The 14,251-nt window shown below is 59.3% G+C and overlaps 1 protein-coding gene across 1 annotated transcript in view; it reads right to left on the bottom strand.

Moving 5' to 3' along the window:
• CACNA2D4 (calcium voltage-gated channel auxiliary subunit alpha2delta 4) overlaps nucleotides 1–9,070 on the bottom strand; it is a 101,747-nt gene extending 92,677 nt beyond the window's left edge. The window contains exon 1 of the mRNA XM_024128972.1: nucleotides 8,825–9,070. Within this exon, the coding sequence (XP_023984740.1) occupies nucleotides 8,825–9,070 (246 nt within the window). The remainder of the gene's footprint in view (nucleotides 1–8,824) is intronic.
• Between the last annotated feature and the right edge of the window lie 5,181 nt (nucleotides 9,071–14,251).

Raw genomic sequence — 14,251 nt, 5'->3', positions numbered from 1 at the left:
TTTGTGGTATTCATCAACTTCTTAAAATTTGTGATTTGGAGTGACTCTTTCATTTTATTTTTTTAATTTAAAAGTTTTTAATTTTTTAAATTAAAAAAATGAAGTATAGTTGATTTACAATGTTCCTGGTGTACAGCAAGGTGATTCACTTATAGATACACATATATATATATTTCAGATTCTTTTCCATGATGGGTTATTACAAGGTATTGAATATAGTTCCCTGTGCTATATGGTAGGTCCTTGTTGTTTATTATATCTAGTAGTGGGTATCTGTTAATCTCAAACTCCTAATTTATCCCTCCTCTGGACTCTTCCATTTGAAATGAATGCTCACTTTCCTCTCCGCTTCTGTATCTGTGTTCTGTCTCTACTGTGGGTGACCATCCCCGCATGCCGGGAGCTGTGACCCCCGGAACGGCCGCTCCCTGTTCTAGCGCCTGCTGACCGCAGCCATGACCAACTCTAACAGTCTAAGCCTGGGAACTGCTAGAAATCTCTGTCGATGTCACATGGCTCATTTTACAGGCATGGTGGTGGCCTGGGTCTACCCAGCCTGCTGGGAAGCCCTCAGAGCTCCTGCAAAGAAACTAGGGTGGTGGGTAGAGCACGAGGTGTTGCCCCTACCCGCTGTGCAGAGAAAGACGCTTTCCAGTGGCTCTAAAATATATCTTGCTGTGTATGCGTTGCCGATTGCGGCCCACTCCAGCTACTGGGCCCCTCTTGCTGCAGCATCTGGTGAAACCCCAGGAGCTGTGGGGTGCAGTGGGGAGGGCAGAGGACTTCAGAGCTGAATCCTTCAGAGGAGGGATTTCTTAGCAGGAATAAAATGAAGGGTGGGACCAGAGCAAGAGCTAAGGGCATTACCAACCTCAGAGAGCCCTCTGGCCCTCCGACCTCAGGGCTCACCCTTCACCTGTCGTCCAGGAAGGCATATCACTCATGCCAGGGAGGAGGGAACTTACATGCGGCTTTATTCTTAAGGGCTATGAGGGGAAGAGTATCCCAGCTTTTCCTTGGTCAGTCTTTCATCTCAACCCCCATAAATTTAACCCACTTTCCTAGGGCATCTTCCTGGTGTCGGGCCCTCACCAGGCACTGGAGATGAGAGACACAGTGTTAGAAGGAAGACTGGACATGATGCTTGATATACGTACTTAGAGTCTATCCATGGAGGCTGGTCTCAAACCCACCACTCAGCTAAATCAAGCTGAGTGCTGTGATGCATAAGTGAAGCGTTTGTCACCATAGTGGAAGGGACAATCATTTTCTCCTTATTGTGGGAAAAAGAGGGAGAGAAATTTTAGGGAAAGCTTCATAGTGAAAGGGACATTTGAATTGGGCTTTAAAGGATGAATAGGAGTTCACCAATAGGAGCCTCTTGAAGGGGTCATTATAAGGAACAGATAAGATATAAGAAACAGAAGGAACAAAAGTAGGAAACCATGGGCATACTATGTTGTGTATACTTTTTAAGGAAATAGTGAGATATCAGTTGTTTATTACTGCATACTAAGTTATACTTAGTGGCTTAAAAATAAAAGCAATTATCTATTTAGCTCCCAAATGGGTATTTTGGGCAAGGCTCAGCAGGAAAGGCTCATCTCTGTCCCATGCAGTGTCAGCTGGGGCAGCTTAACGGGCGCTGGGGGATCCACCTGCAGGATGGTTCGCTCACACGACTGGCAGGTTGGTGCTGTCTGTTGGCTGGGACCTCAGCAGGGGCCAAGGGTTGGGAGACTGACTTTCCCTCTTCAGGGGCTGCTTGGGTTTCCTCACAGCACGGTGCTGGGCTCTGAGAGTTAGATCCCAAGAGAACGCAGTGGAACCCTTTGCCTTGTGGTCTGCCTTGGAAGTCACGGAGCCTCGCCTCGTGTATTCCATGGGCTACCAGTTGGTAGCCAGGTGGGGCTGGGCTCCGAGGGAGCAGATGCGGGCCCCCCACCTCTCAATAGGAAGAACAGCAAACGTTTGTGCACCTGTCTTAAAACTGCCACCTCGAGGGTAGTGGGGTGGGAGCGAGGGAGGGTGTGAGGGTTCAGGGTGCGGTTAGGGGTGCAGAGACAGGAACAGGGGAGAGGACGCTGGGGGAAGTCAGACTGTTCCTAGACTGGGCAGCGGTTATATTAGCTCTCTCCAAAATCAAACTTAAACCTCACCCGCTGCGACCCCGCATCCATGGGACAATAGTGATTTGCAAGTTTGGCAGAACAGGGAGGTAGGGGGACTGGAAGGAAGAAGAACAGGGTCACAAAAGATGTAAAAGAGTCTGTAACCCAAGCTAAGCTCCTGTGCATACAGACCACACATTCCCCCCTTTGCCCAGAGAGCGCTGGCTAGTGAGGTGTTCCTGGGCCTGCGCTGCGGGAGAGAAGTGTGTGCCCCCAGCCCTGCCCTCCCTGTGCACACAACCCCCTGCACACACCCCTCCTGCACACCCCCCTGAACACACGCCTCCCTGCACACACACCCCTGCACACACACACACACCCCTGCACACACCCCTCCTGCACACTCCCTGAACACACACCCCTGCACACACACCCCTGCACACACACACACACCCCTGCACACACCCCTCCCGCACATATTTCCCTGCACACACACACTCCCCTGCACACACCCCTCCTGCACACACACCCCCTCTGCACACACCCTTGCACTGCAATGCTTGGTGAGCACCACATGTCCTCTGAGCAATGGAAGGACAGACGGATGGAAGGAATAAGGGCTCCAGGCTTAGTTCCACAGCAGAGGAGGAAGGGTCAGTCGTTCCCATCATTCCACGTCAATTTTCCTTCCTTCATCCAGCAACTATGAACACACACAGCTGTACTGGAGGCCCTGCACCCAGGCTGTCTCCCCGATCGCTGAATCCCTCCCCCCCGTGCTCCAGGGGACGGCGAGGTGCACAGGCGGTGGTGCAGGGATGTGTGTCGACAAAATGTCCACTATCACATCAGGGGTTTTATAACATTTTCTTTCGCAATTGGGTCCTTTCTTCCAAAGACATCTTTGCAGAAGTCAAAGGAGGCTATTCTGGTCACTGGCAACCCCTTCCTCTGGCTGCCCCGCCCCAACCTCGGGGCCAGCCGTGACTCCTCTTTCTCGGGCCGGCTCTGTCTCGTGACTGCATCCGGAGCCCGCCCACTGCTGCCCAGCCCAGGCCCCCGGGCCCCGGCCAGCCCGGCTCCTTCCCTGGCTCACAGCAGCGTCCTGCCCTCTGCGCATGCCTCGTGCCTTCTGTTTGGCGTCCAGGCTCCTGCCCCACCCACATGGGGGTCGTCTGTATGGACCACTCAGCCGGGTCCAGCGGGGAGCCAGCAGGAGCCTGGAGAGAGCAGGCCCACCCCAGGCCGGCCCAGCACTACCGCTCCTCCTCACGGGCCGCCCCTGCGTGGCTTCCTCCTGTACTAGTCAGGATTCTACAGAGAACCGCAACTGGTTGGATGTGTCTAGCAAGGGAAACAGATTTATTGCAGGGCATGCGCTCTCAAGATTGTGGGGCCGACCAAGCCTCAGGCTCTGTACCCGGGGACGTGGAGAGCGGTGGTGTCATTGGGGTCCAAAGACCTGACAGCTGGAGACCTCCGAGAGCCGCCATGTTTCAATTCAAGTCCAAAGGAAGGAAAAAGCGATGTCCCAGCTGAAAGGCTGTCAGGCAGGAGTCTGTCTTACTTGCAGGAGGGGTCACCCTTTGTTCCATTGAGACCCTCAACTGATTGGACGTGGCCCACTCACACCAGGGAGGGCAATCTGCTTTACTTGAGTCTGTAGATTTATTTATTTATTTTTCTTCTTCTTTTTTTTTTTTTTTTTTTGCTACACTGCACAGCGTGTTCCCTGACTAGGGATTGAACCTGGGCGCCCTGCAGTGGGGAAGCAGAGTTTTAACTACTGGACTGCCAGGGAAGTCCCGAGTCTATAGAGTTATAGACTATAGACTCTTCATCTCATCCAGAGCACACCCTCAGGGTCACAGCCAGCATGATGTTTGACCACACATTTGGTGCCTGTGGCCCAGTCAAGTTGACACATGGAATTGACCATCACACCCCCTTTAGACTCCAGGAGTAACTGCTTCCCTCCCATGACTTGGAAGGAAGTTACAGCTCAGCTGCTCCTAAGCCCTGGGTTACTCTGTGTGCCCTCTGCATTCGTACGTTTGAAAAGAAACTTTTCCCCAATTATCCCATTATGAGTGTCCCGCCTGTTTCCTGCAGGGCCTCCGACAGCTGGCCTCCTGACTCTGCCCTTACCCCTCTTCCGTCCATTCTAAACCCAGCCACTGAGAGTCCTTTTTTTTTTAAAATGTTATCTATCTATTTATTTATTTATTTATTTTTGGCTGCGTTGGGTCTTCGTTTCTGTGCGTGGGCTTTCTCTAGTTGCGGCGAGCGGGGGCCACTCTTTGTCGCGGTGCGCGGGCCTCTCACTATCGTTGCCTCTCCCGTTGCGGAGCACAGGCTTCAGACGCGCAGGCTCAGCGGCCATGGCTCACGGGCCCAGCCGCTCCACAGCCCGCGGGATCCTCCCAGACCAGGGCACGAACCCGCGCCCCCTGCATTGGCAGGCGGACTCCCAACCGCCGCGCCACCAGGGAAGCCCCTGGTATCATATTTAAGAAACCATTGCCAAATCCAAGGTCAAGAATACGTACGCCTAAGTTTTCTTCTAGAAATTTTATAGTTTTAGCTCTTATGTCCCCTGCGTCGGCAGGCGGACTCTCAACCACTGCGCCACCAGGGAAGCCCCTGAGAGTCCTTTTAAAGTCGGCCCACGTCACTAAGCTCAGGAGCCCCAGCGGCTGCCCACCTTCCTGAGAGTAAAAGCCAAAGCTCGTACTGCAGCCCCAGACCCATCGTGAGCTGGGCCCGCCTTCCTCCCTGGCCTATGACACGCTGCCCGCCCTCACTACGGGCCCACAGCGGCTCCAGCGGGGGCCTGAGTCCCCTCTGTGGCTCTGCCTGGCCTCTGCCCCCGTGTTCCCATCAGGACTTGGTCGGTCGGGCCCTGGCAGGAGGGACGGCACATTTGAGTTGACTTGGGGAGAGTTTAATAAAGGGAGTCTTTACAGCGGAGTGGACAGTGTATTCGGGAAACCCTGGGCACCGCAGACTCCTGGGGCTGCTTCATCGGGAAGCAGCGGAAGCCGATCCCCGGGCCTGAGAACCTGGATGGAGCGAGCTGACGCCAAGGAACCGGGCGCGCAGTGGGGCAGGGGAGCAGCCGCCCACAGAGACCCACGCCCGGCTCCATCTCCTGCGGCTGCGCCCTGTGAAAGCCGCTGAGCCAAAGACGCCCCGGGGAGCCTGCCAGCCCGCCTCCCAGGGCCCAGAGAAGATGAGACGACCAGCACGAGGTCTTGACTCAAAACCTCGCCCTCCAGAATGAGAACGTTCTGGAATCCGATAGGGGTGGTGCACAGCTTTGTGAACACACCGAGCCTGCCAGGCTCTGTGCTGTAACGTGGTGAAGTCTATGGCGTGTGAATTACATTTCAACTGCAATGAGCTCCCTTTTCAATGATGACGCCGTCCTGGCTGTAGGGTCTGAAACATCACCCGCCCCTGACGTCTCTCACCCCTCTTCCAGCACCTTCTCCTTGGTGGCTCTGCCATCAAACAGCACGTACGTACGGGGTCTTCTCCATGTCTCGTGTTCACGGCGTTTCCTCCGTGGCAGTGTGACCTCCACGAGGGCGGGGACCGTGGTCTGGCCTGTCCCTGCTGTGCTCCTGCCACCCCCTGAAACAGCGACCAGCTCAGGGAGGTGGATTTGTGAGGAAGAAGTATGGCTGAGACTGGGGTCACTGTGGGAGGAGGTGAGGGTGAGGGCTCGTCCTCCCCTCCCTCCCAGGGTCTCTGAGGAGCTCCCCCAGGGCTCTTGCCCAGCCTGGAAACCACCGGGCAGCCACGCAGGGGCACCCGTCTCCCCATCTTCTTCCGATGAGCCAGAGGATGTCACGGATACCTGCACCCGCTCAGAGCAGCATCACCCACAATCACCACAAGCTGGAAGGGCCCGAGTGCCCATTGACAGGTGATGGATAAACACGGTGTGGTCTTTGCACACAGTGGAATATGGCTCAGCCTTAAAAAGGAAGGCGATTCTGACACCTGCTACGCCATGGATGGACCTGAGGACAGCGTGCTCGATGAAACAAGCCAGTCACAGAGGACAAGCGCTGTGTGATTCCACTTATATGAGGTCCCTGGAGGAGGTAAAAAATCATAGAGAATTAGAAGGGTGAGGCCAGGGGCTGGGGGAGGGGACGGGGAGTTCATGTTTAATGGGGACAGAGCTTCAGTTTTCTAAGATGTAGAGTTCTGGAGATGGTCGCACAATGATGTGAACGTACTTCACTGTATTGAACTGTACACTTAGAAATGATTAAGGTGGTAAATTTTATGTTATGTGGGTTTTTTTTTAAATCACAATTTTTTAAAAAGTGGGGAAAAGGGAGAGGCATCTACAGCTGCCCTGGGCAGAGCCAGAGTCTGGGCCCTCTGCTCGGTCCCCCGGAGACTGCTTCTCATTTTAAAACATCCACTGCTACAAAGTGCTGGTTCTGGCTTCTAGAGATTTGAGGGGAGATAGGTGCTCAGATCCCCAATGGCTTAGCCAATCCTGCTCTTAACCTGGGAGGAGGGGCGGAGAAGCAAGGCCAGGATGCTGCGTGTCTAACGCACATGCGCCTCCGCTAGTCCCACAGGCATCCTCCCTACCGGTCACAGGAAACGCCGCTGGGATACAGGTGTCAGCGTCAGCATCAGCCTGGCGTCAGCCTAGATTTGCTGGTGCCTTCGCCGCAGGACACCAGGTCCCCGACTTCTGCCTGCAGAGTCTCAGGCCCCTCGAAGCCCGCCCGGGGCAGAGGGCGCGGGCTAATTACAGGCTGGCCAGGCGCCTTGGGGACCTGCTGGGTCTATAAATACCTGGAAGAGGACAGTTGGAGGAAGTGAGTGTGCTTGGGAGGGGGAGTGGGGGAGGCCCGAGGGGCCTGGGGAGCTGGGGGGCTTGTGGTGAAGCACTTGGTGAATTTCTACGCTCTCTCAGCCCCAGGAACAGCGCGCAAGGGAAAGTTCAAGCTACCGGCCAGCGAGTCCCTCCTCGACCCACAAGTGAGGGCTTTCTCTGAGCCAGGCCGCGCGCCCCCTCTGACATGCTGTGGGTGGGACATGGGGCACTGGCAATGTGACACGGCCCAGGCCAGAGGCCAAGCAGCACCCGCGGGGACGGGACAGGACAGCAGCTTCACTGTGGGGACACAGAGGGAACCCAAAGGCTCTGTCCTTCAGGCTAAGATCAAGTCTTGACCAAGTGGGCTTGGAGTGGCAGCTCGGGGAGGGGCTCCGAAAGTGCCTGTAACTGGAGGCAGGGCTCAGGGCAGAGGCTCCCTCACGGGCTCAGCTCCCTCGCGGGCTGGACGGCTCAGTCTGGGCTGGGGTGTGGCGTCCTTGCAGGCTGCCTAAGGCCCCATCCCGCTGCAGACGGCCTGGATCAGAACAGGGTTTGCATTTGCTCAGCCTGGTGAGTCCCTGATCTGCCCGTGAGGGGCCATCCAAGTGACCATGGCCGGGGAAGGACACAGTGGCCCTGAGAGCCGGGGCCACTGCACTGGATTTAATAGGAAGGCAGGACTCATTTGTAATTAGCCTGTAATTACCCTTCTAAATAAGATAAATGTTTTCCTTGCAATCTTATGTATATGAGTCGATTGTTTAGCAAACTTTATAGGCAATAAGAGCTCAGGCTCTGGTGTCCGGGCTCTGGGTCCGAACTCTAGCTCCATTTCTTCCTCATTCTGTTGTCCAGGGCACCCCGTTTTTATTGTCTGTGGGACAGATATGACATTTCCTGTCTGTGTCGGGCAGGGGTGTATTCAGTGCAAGTAACAGGAAGCCCACCTAACAAATGAGGACTTGTCAGCACAGAGCCAGGGTCTGGGTGCCCCCTCTTTCCCCCTTTCCCTCATCTGCACGCTGCCTTCATCCGCATATGCCTGTCACCTCATTGCCACAAGATGGCTGCTGCCCTTCCAGACATCACGCCTGAGTTCAAGGCAGGGGAAAGAAGAAGGGCCTTGCCAGATGCTTCTGTTTTTTTTTAAGCAGGAAGGCAAACAGTCTCCCAAGAATCTCACTGGCCCCCTCTGCTGGCAGATTAAGCTCTGACCCGCTGGCCAGAAGTGAGATGCAGTTACCAGGGGCTGCAAGGTAGGCTGGAGAGATGGGAGGGGGATGGCCCCGCCCCTTCTAACGAGTCCCGGAAGAGCGGGGGCTGCGCGTCATGCGGGCAGCATGCCTGCCTCATGCCCTGAGTACGGAGGAGATTCTGCCTAAGTTCTCGGCTCACGACCTGGCACTCAGAAACGTTCCCTAATATTAGTCACAAGTAAGTTCTCTTCCTGTGCAAGGATTGATGGGCAAATCTCTACTCCTGGGACACCTTCAGGGGAGCTGGTGCGCCCCTCTCCTTCAGAGGAGGAAGCACAGGTGCGCCAGGAAGGGCAGGCAGGGTGCTCCTCCACTGGCCGGCGTCCTCCAGTGGGACGTCCGGGTCCTGCCTCGGGGCGGGGTGGGCTGGAGTTCCAGTCCACGATGCCCCTGAGCCCTCAGAGGGCGGGGGAAGGGGCCCCTAGCTCCGCCTTGGGAACAGAGTCACAGAGGTCAAGTGGGAAACGAGGGTCGGGCCCCTCGGTTTTGTTCACTCTCAGCTCCCCGACAGGACGGGGCGGTGGTGCCGGCCCCGCGGGGCGGGAGCCTGGGACGGTGTGCGGTGCGCGCCCGCTCACCGACCGCGCTGGGCAGCGCCCACTCACCGCTCGGCCCCGCGGCCCCGCGGCCCTCCCCGTCCTGTCACTGTCCTCCCCCGTCGCCCGCGAAGGAGGGGCGGGCCTCTGAGAAGCGCGGGTGGCGGCAGCATCCCCGGGGGCCGCTGCGCGCTCCTCCGCCCGCGCCCGCAGCCGAGCCGAGCCGCGCCGTGCGTGCAGGACGTGAGCAGCTACTGCGGCGCCGGCGCCGGGGGGGCCTCGCGGCAGTTCGGGGAAGCACGGCTGGAGGCTCATCCGCCTAAGCCTGAGCCGGGCCCTCATTTCCCGGCAGCGGAGGGGAGAGCGCCAGGGGCCTCTGGAACCAGGTGCTGGCAGGCTCACTTGGCCGTGACCGCTGGCCTCTGGGTCCCTTGGTCCCTGTCCTTCTGGCTCACAGCCTTGACCTCTCCCCTCGTGGGGCCTCTGCCGGTGCCCCGGGGAAGCCACGTTCCGTGTAGCTTTGCCTGCGAGCCGTCCCGGGGCCCCTCCTCACTTCCCCCCCCTGCTTCCCCCCTCCCCATTTCTCTGCTCAGCTTCTCTTCCTGTTTTGCCGTTTCTCGAGCCCCTGCCGTGCACCGGCTCTGAGCGGGCTGGGGCTCAGGGCCACCAGGACGACGGTGGTTGCTACCCCTGGGGAAGCCCACAGGCTGCCGAGGAGGCAGACGCAAGAGAACCTTCCGACCTGAGGGGAGGGTGGCTACCCAGGGCTGGAGCAGCGTGCCCCGGCCTTTGCCCCGGCTCTGTGCCCCGTGAAGGAGGACAAGTCTGACAGCAGCCTGAGAGGCCCCAACACCGCGGGCCCCAGGTCCTAGGAGTAGGAAGTCGACTCTTCCTGGCCTGCGTCTTCAGGGAGCTGTCACGGGAGCACCTAAACATGCCAAGGCTGTGGGAAAGGGGTGGGTCTCAGTCAGTGCCTTGGGCTGGGAGTAACAGAAGGACCTCTCCTCAGCTGACTTAGATAACGACAATTCAGCATCTCATATAGGAAGTCTAGGTGGTTCCAGGGTTGACTAACACAGCAGCTGAAGCCTGTCACCAAAGATCCCATTTGCTCTGTCTTTTTTCCCTGGAATCCTCAGTACTTGCTGTCCTCAAGCTAGCTGCCCTCATGGTCACAGGATGGCTGCCACTGTTCCAGGCATTGCACTCAGATGTGGTAAGATCTTTGAGGAGAAGGGGGACTGACTTTACCCGTGCTTCTCTCATCCGTGGGGACCCCTCACTGTAGACACCACCTAGCAGACCCCTTCATCCTGCAGTGGCCGGACTGCACTCCATGCCCACGCCTGAAGGACATGCGGCCATGACCAGCTCGAACCAATCACAACTCCCCTCCTGGCTGTGGCCGGGCCCACCTCCCCCAAGAATGTGGTGGCAGAAAGTGTCCCCCAAACCCGAGGCCTGCTGGAACCGGGGGTGGGGGGACGGCAGTTGTGTGATCAACCAGCCCGGTGGGCAGCAGGCCGTCTCCGGCCAGTGAATGTCCCCTTCAGGGTTTCAGGACGGTCTGGGCGCAGCAAGCGATGGTCCAGGCGCAGCCAGTCCGCAAGGAAGCTGCAGAGCGTCAGCGGGTGGGGAGCGGCGTGGCCTCCGCCTGCCCGCGCTTCCCCGGCGGGCGCGCACGCGGCTCGTCCCCCGAGGCCGTCGGCTCTCTGTTCGGTCGCTTCCCTGCCAGCGAGCCCTTCCCGCGACCCCAGCACCGGGCAGCCCTCACGGCACCCGCTGCCCCCTTCCCGCTGAGCGTCCTCCTCAGCGTCTCTGCTGGACGTGTGTCGTTCACTTGTCTCTCTGGCTCATTATCCATCTTTTCTTCTCGCGGGAGGAATACCGTTTGCTTTGCTCGCTATTCCCAGCGCCTAGATCAGTACCGGCATACGGTAAGTGCTCAATCAGTGCTCCTCCCTGGTGGCAGATCAGAATCCCCCAGGGAGGCTGCGGGAAAAGCAGGTTCCGAGGCCGCCTCCCAGACCTGCGGCTCCAGGTGTCGTGTTGCGGGCCCAGCGCCTGGAGCCCCTCCTCGGCCGTCCTGCACAGACGTGGGAAAGTCGCTCAGCAGAGGGAAGCGGGCGGGCAGCCGGGGACCAGGTTCTGCACAGCCGTCCGGTGTGAGGACAAAGGTTCCCTGTGCTGAGCACCTTCCGTCGCCAGCAGTGTCGTCCAGTGCGACACAGGGGCGACCGCGCGGGGAGCGCAGGGCTCGGGGACAGACAGTCACGCGGTGGAGAGTCAAGCGTGACGAGAAACGGCAGATTCGACGTGCGGACGGCACAGGAGGAGGAGTGAAGACGGCCCTAGTGGGAAGAAGGGAGGTTTATAACACGAGAGCCCTGACGTAAATTAAAACTATATGCCCAGGGCTGGGCGGATTTCTTAAAACACAAAAAGCACTAATTGTAAGAAAAAAATTAATAACTTAGGCTTCATGAAGATTAAGAGCATTTATCACTGTGTCAAAACGCACCATTAGGGCTTCCCTGGGGACGTGGGTTCGTGCCCCGGTCCGGGAGGATCCGCGGAGCGGCTGGGCCCGTGAGCCGTGGCCGCTGAGCCTGCGCGTCCGGAGCCTGTGCTCCGCAACGGGAGAGGCCACGACAGTGAGAGGCCCGCGTACCGCAAAAAAACCCAAAAACGCACCATTAGAAGATTGAAGGGCAACGGCCCACTGAGAAGGCGTGGTTCTCTTTCCAGCAAGAGAGACTCCGCGGGGACACATAGCGGATGAAGACAAGTCCGCACTGAGAAATGGGCTAGAACGTGCTCGGGCGCGTCCCCAAGGCCACACGTGGGCGGCCAGGACCACACATGCAGCATCCGTGCTCCACACCTGGGGTCGCCTGGGAAACACAGACCAGGCCACCGGACGCCGTGCACCCCTCCAGAGGGGACCTGTTAGAACTGGCTGTGCTGCTGGCGTGGAGGGTCGCAGGGCATGACCTGCAGCCCGTCGGGGGGCCTGCTTCCCTGCGACCCCTCCGTCCACGGGGACAAGCCCAGACGTGCGCCAGGAGCCGTGCACAGAAACGTTGACGGCAGCCCTGGCCAGATGCCCTCGAAGGCCCACCCACGGGTCTGGCAGGTCAGAGGCTCTTGAGACCGACGTCTCAGACAAGAAGTGAGGGAGGAGCTGCGTGCAGGAGGCGGGTGGGAAAGCCTCGGAGACGGCAGGCTGCGTTACCCATGCCTGTGAAATTCGGGAAAGGAGTCTACCGTGACAGGAGTCGGAAGCCTGGACTCTCCGGGGGCTGATTTTGGTGGAGGCCGGGCAGGACACGTTCTACAGCTCAGCCTGGCGTGGGTCACCACACGCGCCCAGACATGCACGTACAGGCGTGTGTAAGGCTCACCGAGCCGTCCGCTGAAGAGTCTGCACGGTGCGTGTGTACGTGCGACAGCGCCACGCAAGTGAAACGCATTCACGCGCACAGAACAACACACGCTTTGGAAGCGCACGTGCAAACGGCAGGGCACGCGTCGGCTCGACAGAAGGGCCGCGGGTTGTGGGAAAGAAGGGACTGGACTCGGGGTCAGGACAGGCGCAGGAAGAGATGACCAGAACGAGAAGAGCTCTCGTTCAAACCGATCACGGAGGGTTACATACACTAAGGCGTATGACTCATTAGCCCAGGACAGGGACTGAGAGAGGAATCGTGAAAACAAAGGTCCCAGCTGAGAAGCCCCGGCCCCCGGTCAGCAGCGCTCACCGCGGTGTCTGAGAAGGAACACTTCTGTGTGAGGCTCTCAGGCCACCAGTGACAGCTCTTGGCCCGGGAGGGCCCCCTGATCTGTGGTGTTTCAGGAACAGAGTGGTTTGGGTTGAACTGTGTCCCCCCAGATGTGTACGCTGAAGTCCTAACCCCCAGGACCTGGGGACGTGACCTCATTTGGAGCTCGGGTCTGGCTGGAGCAGGGAGGGCCCTGATCCCACACGACAGGCGTCCTTACGAAGGGGACACTGGAGGCAGAGGCAGGTACCCCGCGTGAGGGTGAAGCAGAGCCGGTGCGCTGTTTCTGAGCACCGAGGAGCCCTGCCGACGGCCAGAAGCCACGGGGGGTGAGCAGGGGCGCGGACCAGGCTCTTCCTCGCGGCCCCCAGAAGGAACCAGCCCCGCCGGCATCGCGGCCTGACTTCGGGCCTCCGCACCGCACGACAATCCGTCTCTGTTGTTTAAGCCTGTGGCGCTTTGCTCTGCGGCCCAAGGAACCCGGCGCGGGCGGGCCGCCGGGGTCTGAATCCCTCCGTCTGGGTCCTGGACCCTCCCACCTAACGGGAGGGAATCAAGGATGACCGGCCCACTGCGCGGGGGGTGGCGTGAGTTGAAGGCTGGGGACACCCGGGGGTGGATTTTGGAAGGGGTGTGGGGTGTCTGCGGGGCAGCCCCCCGGGGCAGCCCGGGTCAGGGAGGCGTGGCAGGGCCATCAGGGCAGGTAGGCAGTGAGGAAGGATGCCAGGGGGTGGGTGAAGGGGGCTGGTGCACGCACACGCGTGTGCATATGCGTGTGCGTGCACCCGTGTGCGTGTCCTGAGGAGACTGAGAAGTTACAGGGAAACGGAGAGGCACCAGCAGGGAAGCTGGCCCTCTGAGAACCGCGGGCCCCTCCCCTCCCTTCCCTCCTGGGCTTGCTGGAACGTTCCTTAATTCACGCCTGTAAAACGCTTTCAGGCGCTGGAAGCAGCAACAGCAGCTTTATAACTAAACCCAGACTTCTGGAGGTTGACTAACGCCTGAGCCCTCGGGGGAGGGGGGAGGGGAGCGTGGTGCGAGGCTGGGGGAGGGGCGGCAGAGGCGCGGAGGCTCGGGCCCTGGTCCTCGGAGGACGACGGGTGCACGGGGCCAGGTCAGGACTCCGCCCCGGGCCTGTGTCTGCAGCTGTCAAATCAAGGCCGGACCTTCATCTTCCCGCTCTTCTACCACGGGCGCCTCTGGCCGAGGTCACAGCGTGGGCTACAGTTCAGCTCCAAGAGGTTTGGGGGAAGCAGGCGGGGGCCACGTGGCCAGCCTGGCCCGCAACAGTGACGTGGCCACTGGGACACTGGCTCCCTGAGGGAGGCCCAGGAAAGGCACGCCACTTGCCCAGTGACCCCGCGGAGGCGACGCAGACGGCAAAGCCACTCGGTGTCCTTCGAAGACCCCTGTCCTGGGCGCGGAGGCAGAGGAAGCGGTGGCCATTTCACACGCCGCAGCACCCCGGAGGCGCCAGTCTGGGCCCAGGGCACCCAGGACCTCGCTCCTGACACGGAGCCTGTTCTGCTGTCGTCACGCCGCCCCGGGGGGCCGGGTTTGGGAAGTACGGGTACCCGCGTGGGCTCTCGTTCCCCCAGCCCGGGCCAGCCTGCGATCGCGGCCACGCTGCCCCTGCGTGCCCGCCCGTGGGCAGCTCGGCGGGGAGGACAGAGCGGCTCTGCCTCTGTGTGGACCGGGGGTGGGGGGGCCGGGG

The sequence above is a fragment of the Physeter macrocephalus genome, chromosome 6, assembly GCF_002837175.3.
Source record: "Physeter macrocephalus isolate SW-GA chromosome 6, ASM283717v5, whole genome shotgun sequence".
Lineage (NCBI taxonomy): Eukaryota > Metazoa > Chordata > Mammalia > Artiodactyla > Physeteridae > Physeter > Physeter macrocephalus.
The sequence above is the reverse complement of the archived record's forward strand: the minus strand, read 5'-3'. Positions and strand labels throughout refer to the sequence as shown.